Source organism: Macrosteles quadrilineatus, unplaced genomic scaffold (assembly GCF_028750875.1).
Source record: "Macrosteles quadrilineatus isolate MER2022 unplaced genomic scaffold, UCM_ALF_1.0 Scaffold_3__2_contigs__length_128488019, whole genome shotgun sequence".
NCBI classification, from domain to species: Eukaryota; Metazoa; Arthropoda; class Insecta; order Hemiptera; family Cicadellidae; genus Macrosteles; species Macrosteles quadrilineatus.
The window spans coordinates 46,870,194-46,878,777 of NW_026542596.1; the positions used below are offsets into that span (position 1 = coordinate 46,870,194).

General features: G+C 32.7%; 1 protein-coding gene across 1 annotated transcript in view; it reads left to right on the forward strand.

Moving 5' to 3' along the window:
• Positions 1-8,515, forward strand: part of LOC128988578 (transcriptional regulator ATRX-like) — a 36,526-nt gene extending 28,011 nt beyond the window's left edge. Inside the window, exons 9-11 of the mRNA XM_054409980.1 lie at positions 42-187; positions 5,040-5,249; positions 5,972-8,515. Coding sequence (XP_054265955.1) covers positions 42-187; positions 5,040-5,242 — 349 coding nt within the window. The 3' untranslated portion in view covers positions 5,243-5,249; positions 5,972-8,515. The remainder of the gene's footprint in view (positions 1-41; positions 188-5,039; positions 5,250-5,971) is intronic.
• Positions 8,516-8,584: the final 69 nt, after the last annotated feature.

Consider the following 8,584-nt stretch of genomic DNA (forward strand, 5'->3'; position numbering starts at 1 on the left):
ATAATTTTTAACCACCAGAAATAAATTTGTTGTTTTTAAAGGGAAACTGAAGGACTGAAAAATGGGTCAGTTAATGAAGAAAGAAGACAAAACACAGAAGAAGATAAAACACATAAAAATAAAGCAGAAGAAAGAAGGAAGGATGAAGATAGAAACTCCAGGACACATTCTGACGATTACAAGTCAAGTAAGAACCCGTGTTTTGTGCAATGAAATTATTTTATGTCCCATATATCAAAACAGGCCATTATGAAATTTCTTCTTGTTTCTCCTGTCTATAACAAACATAAACTTCTCTTACTTAGTTGAATGTATAATTTATGTAATTAAAAATGCAAAAGGGAAGAAAAGAAAGAATAACAATACCAATACACTGGCAGACAATGGCAAAGTTATAAAAAAATTAAATAAACCCCAATTTATGTTCATTATTTTATTTAAATCTGTTGACACATCGACCCTCATGATGGTTTATTATGGATATGTCTATCACCTCTTTAATTATTGTGTAATCTTCTGGGTAAATTCAAATTACAACTCAGAAGAGTCAAATTTATCCAATTTCCCAAACTAACTTTTCAAAACTCAAAAGAATAGCCGTACATACCCTAGTATTAGCACTTTTACGATAGAACATTCTCCATATTACTCTAGTATAAAATTATATAATAGCCTGCCTAGCAACATAAAGTGTTTAACTGATTTTAATCTATTTAAAATGTGTTTATTCAAATTTTTGTTAGATAAATGCTGTTACAGAGTTGGGAATTTGTTCAATTAGTTGCTAGTAATTCAAATCAATAATTTGTTGTAATAGTTGTACTGAATAGTAGTTGTTATAGAAAATGTTGTATACATATAGCTCTTGATTAATTAGTTCTGCAAATTTGCCAAATGTATATGTTTAATTGTTGACTTCACACAATTCATGTATAAATTAGTTGCTAGTAATTCAAATCAATAATTTGTTGTAATAGTTGTACCGTACAGTTGTTGTTAGGGATAAAGTTGTATTTGGTTAATAATTTAGTGCTGCAAATATACCAAATGTATTTGTTTATTTGTTGACTTGACACAATTCATGTATAAATGTACTATTTGGATACTATAAAGGTAGGATTTGTTTCATTTTATTTGAATAATGTTAAACTAAAATTAAAACGTCTACATGGGTAAGATGGGTAAGGCCTGTGCTTAGCCTGATTTGCTGGAAATGTTTAAGTTTGTGGGAAGTAGTGGATAGAATAAATAAATATTTGTCAAAGTTATTAATTGTTGTATGTTTTAAAATGCTTGGTACTAAGCTTTTGAATAAGAAACAAAATTTGTTTAATGAAAACTAAGTGAGAATAACAATTATTTAAAATTAATAAGTTTTTCTAGATTTTAATTGTGCTGTGAGGATGACGGGGTGAGGAAGTTGTCCAGGGAATGTTGTTGTCTTAGTTTATCAGGCTGGCCCAGCAAGATAACAACCTCGGTATCCTCTGAACTTAGCCCAATTAACCACACGGTTTTAAAAAATATAAAGAATAGGTGCGTTACAAAGTTATACCTTCTGACATTCCTCACACATATTTTTATAAATCTTTGAGCAATTTAAAAGTTGTTGGCTTAAAAACTGATTCTTCATTTAATTTGGCGGCTACCCAACGTTTCAGGAGTAATTATGGGTATGGGTGATTTTTACAAAAAAATTTTCTCAACATTTTAGTCAGTTTCCCATATAGAGAATAAGCTATTACTGTAGTACTCATGATAAGACCTGGACCCGGGACTGATTTACTTTGTCGTTTTTAGGTCCCTAGACGCCAAAAACACCATCCGTTCAAATTCATACATTATTAAAAACTAAGTACCCTTTTTAAAATTCATTTTATTGAACAACAACTTGTTTCAACAGTAATTAATATATTTGTATATCAAAATAGTAGCCCTAATCACTACAATTTTTGTAATATGGTTCATATACATATATATGTACGTAAGCACGATAACTCGAGCAGAAAAAATCCGATTCTGATGAAATTTGGTATAAACATGTAAACCTTCAAACAATTTTGCGAACCAGCATGATCTGACTATAGAAACAGGGGTTTATGGGGTAAAAACTAAAAAAATGGTCTTATCCCATTTTTGACCCAAAATACATAAAATTAAACATTTTTTTCCAAACCATTTTGTAGGGCTTAAAAACAAATAACTTAGTATATTGAAGCGTTGTTTTGCGCCTAATGGTTACAGAGAAAATTCAAAAAAAAAATTAAAATTCCTATGTTATTCTTCTGGAAAATAAGTAAACGGTTGTAGTTTACTTGTTTGTGAACATATTTTGATCAAATTTAGAAATTGCTTTTATTTCTTACTAAACTGTTCACATAAAAAAAAAACACTTTTACCCTCCCTGTTGCAGCAAACCAATGTACTCATTAAAATAATTCTATGTAAATAGGGAATAAATGGATATTTTTTAAGGAGACATAGTGTAAATCCAATGAGGCAAATGGAAGTTCGCTTAGTCTGCAGGTTTGCTGCGGCGGGGATATTTGAAAGATGAGAATTAAAATAAATTTTAGGAATGATTGTTGGATCGTCACTCTCTTATGTCTCTGTAAATATATTGTCAGGTTTCCTTGCCAAGGATGAAGCCAGTCACATATAAAGGTAACAAGCAAATGAACTTTGCTAGGCAGACTGAAGAAAATCAAATTTATAGTATACTAGCAGAGCACCAGTCCTTAGTACGGGGTCGGCATATAAGTATAAATGCTTATTGCAGTCATGCTCAAGCCTTGCATTTTTGCAATGGGGGAGGACACAGTTTGATAAAATTTGGTTCTTTAAATTTACGGTATGATATAGTATAACACATATACCATAGCCATAATGTACCACTGCACCTAAACAATAGAAAGAAAAAAATTATCAAACATTCGCACGATATCACAAATTATTCATTGAATTAAAAACATTAACATAACTGTAAACAATCCTACTTTGATAGTTCTCATTGCGTATCACAGCTTTTTGTTTCTGCTTAGTTCAAATTAGCTGTTGTCATATATGCAAAATCAAAATAATAAAGAGTGCTGCACCCTGTTGGGAAACCTATAACTTTTTAATGCTATTGCATATTATAGAACCAACTTGTAAAGTTGAAACAGCTCACTAAATTCTTTAATTCCTTTTAAATATGAATACTCATAAGGTTAACATGGAAAACTGCAGAGCCACTAGGGCGAAGTCCGAAAGGAATTTTGAGATAAGAATAGGCCTATATGTTAATCAGGAATGTTAGCTATCATCATGCCAAATTTCAGCCCAATCCGTCCAGTAGTTACTGTGTGATTGAGCAACACACACACAAACTCACGAACATTCAGATTTATAATATTAGTAAGATGAGATTACGTTACTAGCCCGGTAAGTGGTGTTTTACCGTGCGAGCACGAAAGTTCCGGATTTTCGTAACGTACGATACTTTACATCATAATACTTAGTACATTTTAAAGGCATAACACAATTTATATAATTAATTTAATCACTAGATGTACAATGCAGTTTTCGGCAAGCTGAGCAAGCAATGCATATTAATCCGATAATTTTGAGAAATTTAACCAAGATATGATTGTTCTCAAAAAGCTCGGGTTCAAATAAATTGGGATGTCTACTTGCTGTATCCACAGCTAATGCTAATGCTACACCTGGTTTATATAAATGGGATGTCCACTTGCTGTACCCACAGCCAATGTTTTACATGGCTCACGCCAGTCGGAAGTGTACTTGCACTATCCAAAGTCAATACTACATCTGTTTCTGTCTTGATAGATGTGTACTTTCATTACAAAATCAATGCTACATCTGGTTTAAATTAAAGGGACGTCTTCTTGCAATTTCCAAATCAATGTTACATTTAGATCACACAAGTCGGGAATGCACTTGCAGTATTGAAAGTGAATGGCACATCTGATTGAAAAAAATGGAATGTCTACTTGATGTTTTCCAAAGTCAATGGCACATCTGGTTCACGTTCACATGAATGTTATTTCTACTTGCAGTACCCAAAGTCAATGGTATATCTAGTTCAAGTGAATGGGGTGTATACTTGCAGTATCCAAAGTTAACAAATATAATTGAATGTCTACTTGATGTATCCAAATTCTTTGGCACATCTGGTTCACAGAAATGGGATGTCAACTTGCAGCATCTAAAGTCAATGGAACATTTGGTTCACATAAATGGGATGTCTACTGGTAGCATCTAAAGTCAATGGTGCATAATATTGGTTATCTATTTTGTTGTTTATTATTCTCAACGATATTAATCCGGCTGTTATTTACTTTGGTTCCAAATTTGTAATCTGCCTGTATAAATGGCTTGTTTTTCAATTATATCTGATGACTCTTTTGTTTACCTTTTAATTAATTCTTCTTTTCTTGCAAAAACTGTCACAACGACTAATCAACACACAAGGCCAATTTTAAATTTCTTAAAATTTTAATTCGTAGGAGAAAGCCCTGTTGTCCGATTTGCTTCATTTCAGATTTATACATTTCTATAATTGATTACTATGACTGTGCTACATTTTGTGCGGATCGCTTCAGCCATTCAGAATTTGTATGTGGAAAACAAAAGCAGGGGTGAATAGCTTAGCTCAATTAGCATCCTTTCCTGAGCTATATTACCCAAAATAAAAGTGGGCAAGTCCATCACCGGTTAGGTACAGTAGAACCTCGATAGTTCGACACTTTGTGGACTTAAGGGATGTCGAATTAAAGGGAGTAAATAGAGTTTAATATACAGGAAAGTAAAAACACAAGTCTTACAGTATATAGAAATCACCCAAACTTATTAAATACTAAAAAGCTTAACAATTTCACTGTTCATTAGTTCTCAAGTCAACAATAAATGACAAATTAATGTTTAAGTCAGCTTACATTACAATAGTAACCATTAAATATCACTTGACAAAATAGCTCAGCCCATGTCAAACTATCGAAGGTTTACTGTAGTGGTTTTAATTATTACCTTCTGTACAGGTTCTCGATCACACCATTCGTCCTCGGGAGACCGCAACAGATATCCCCAGGACTCTAGGAGGTCTGGTGACCGCGACCGAGGTGGATGGAACAGAGACAGGTACCAGGACAGGTGGTCAGGCGGCCGAGGTGGCTCACCTTACCCCCGGGGTGGGGACAGATGGTCTCACAGAGGAGGCTGGGGCGGAGGCTATCATCGTTAGATCTTGTGTAAGTCATCATTGAGCTCACAGTAGAGTAACGTTCTCCGCTATCAAACCTGTTTCATCTGACTATGTAATAATGTATGATTAGAATCAACACTCTTGCTTTGTCAAACCACTTATGAATTAACTAAATCTCAGAGTGTTCACAGACCAGTAATTCTGGGAAAACCAGGAATTAATTTATACGTACGTAATATAAAATTATACAGACGTTTTTTTGCACCGGTAAAACACCTGGAATTATGTGGGAATTTTGATATTTCACGGAGGAAACCTGAAGTGCCATTTTATTGTAGAGTTATGAGGAATTTTGAAAGAATTTCATTCCCAGCAACATTCCAAATTTGTGCACTTTTAAAAAATTGTCTGCGGTCATGGTGAAATCGTAAATTTCTTGTGTTGTCAAAGCAAAATCAAGATTATTTTCCACGGTCATTGTTAAATGAAGAACATTTTTGGCAGTCCCAGCTAAATATTGAACACCGTCACGGCAAAATTTTAATTTTCTTTGGCTGTCACAGCAATAATGTCTCCCACGATCACGGCAAAACCATGAACATCACCTACGACCACGACGAATCATCAACTTTATATTGCACTTTATAAATGCTCTCTGCTATTTCAGGTATATGCGCTCTGTTTGGCTCGACTCTCGTTAGCTTGGGCCTTCAAGTCAACTAAACTGATGGCCTATTTTTATAACACCTATTCTCTTATACTTTTCAGGTTGGATAGCGAGTAGCGACAGACTGATTTTGTACAGAGGAATTAAAACTTAACAGTCAGCATCTGCAGCGGAGTGAGTGGAGTGAGTGTGTGTCAAGAAGTCAGTCAGTGGTTAGTGTCTAGTATTATATTGTATTGTCTGCGATATGAGGTGTTAGACGGTTCAGATTCAACACACTTTGTAAATTATCAGTGTATTTTAAACCTGTTCAAGCCACAATCAAGTAGAAGATTGGTATAAATTAGTATTGATCAGAGAATAACACTAAAGCTGTAAATATATTCAATAGTTATGTTTTATCAAACAAATTTATATTTTATGTTCAAAGCAAAGCCAAGTGGCGGTTTGGTCGTTAAAAATGGATAAACCTTAGCTGTTTTCTTGAGTCGCGGGCTAATAGATACCCAACAAGGTCATAACACCAGTGTTAGGCTCTGTGACCTTTGATTGTGTTTATACAATATCAGGCAAGCTAGCTCAACTCACATTCTGACATTTATATTTGGAATCTGTTGAAAATAGATAGATTACCACCCAGTTTGTCAACTCCTCATTCCCATACACCTTTTGTCTACCGTTTACCCCTCAAGTCCTTGTAACGGTGCAAACGGAGACTTTGGGATGAGAATTACGTCTACCTTACATTTTCAAGATATAACTTGCTAATCTCAGAAAATAAGACTATATGGGCTAATAGATGCACAGTAAGCTTACAAAACATAACACCAATATTTTTTCTTAATATAGTACTTGTTTAAAAAGTAGTTTATGAGGGATGAAACTATCTCAACTATATCCATTTAAAAAATCCTAATTATTCACTTGGCTTTACTTTAATACACCAGAAGTTTATATTTGTACAGAATCTTGGTTAAGTTTGTACACACAGATGTACTAAAACATTGTTGTAGACTTTTTATGCTTGTACTACTTCAAATCATTACAAAAAACTTATCAATAAAGGTTGAGGAGACTACTCATGATAAGATTTGAGTAAAATTATTATTATAAACTCTCTGCTTAGGGGTGTGTGAGTATTCTTGATGTGTATTTTCGAGCGAGTTTTCCAGAGCTCGACTCAAAAGCTTTTCATGAAAACTGATGTATCAAGCTTTTATCGTGAGTTTTCTGGAAGCTCTCTAAACGCAGTATTCAAAATCAAAATCTGTTATTTTAACAGTTACAGCAGAATCAACGCTAACTCTTACTGTCAACTTACCTTAAAACATACTTAAATAAAGTTTTTAAATCTGAGAGGAAAGGTATTAATAGATTTTTTTAATATAGGCTCACCATCCCAGTATTTTTTGTAAAAAATTGCTTTAACCACATGTATGGCTAAATTGTATAGTGTGTTGAGTAATAAGTATTTTTATTTTAAACTAAAGTACGATGTAAGCTTAATTTTGAATATTGTTTAAAGTACCAGGTCTAATCATTTTGGGGAGTTTTATTTTTATATTATGAAGCAATCATGTGTGTAACTTTGCTATTAAAAAACTTGACTCTAAAAAGCTTGAAATGAGTTTTTTATTCTAAACTCGACTTTACTACTCGCACACCCCTATATTAGTAATACTTTACCAAATATTGGTCAAATTTGAGGGTTTAAAATAAGGTTAAAAATAATTACAATAGTTAAAAATGAACTCAATTTTTCCTTCAAGTGAAACAGAACGCGTCTTTTACATATTTCTGTCACTAGAGTATGTGGAATAAAGCTAAATGTTTAGTCCAGTATGACAAACAGATTTAGTTAATCAGTCAGATGAAAGGTTCCTTTCAATCCACTCCATAGTTGCCTTTACTTTGTCTGTCAATCTAGATCTCCTATAATAAAGCTATTACCTGCTGTATGCAGTATTACTATACCATACTATTATTTTTGTTTATGATTTTTTACACCCTAACAAAATCTAAAAAAAAAACTCAAAATCTCAATTTTTAATAGTACAAATACAATATGTTTTTAATTATTTACAATAAAATTTTTTAATATGTGTGTATGTATGTGGGTACTTTTTTGTTACCTCTTGTTTTTCAAACAGTAAAAGAGGTATGTGAATTCTTTTCTTACCTTTCACAGTTATTTAAAAAAAACTATAATACATGAATGTAATGTAAATATTGAAATCGTAATTTTTAGAATAGATTTTTTTCCTTGTATATTTAAGTCTTTAGTTTTGTTATTTTCCTATCTTACCTAGCTGTTTGTCAAATTTGTGTTATGCTTTATAGACATTTCTAATATGCCTGTCTATTAGGGTTCCAAGCAGTTTATTTTTTCCACTATTGTCAGAGGCTCGATCTTCTAATGGCATTTTGTTGGGAGATGCAGTACCCATCTTCAAGCACATTTCATAAAAAATAATCTTGCTTGGAATGTTGTGAAATTTCAACCATACATATAGAAAGTATATCTGTATTTACTTTTTCACTACCGTTGTACAAGATAAATTGTAGTTTAGAATTATTGTTTCAAAGTTTTCTTATGTCTGTTAGTTTTAAAATGAATATAAGTAAATGGTTTTGTATAAAATTTACGTATTGCCTTTTTATTCTCTGCTCTAAATGTCCTTTGTTCACAAAATTATTCAAGTGGCGAATCATAA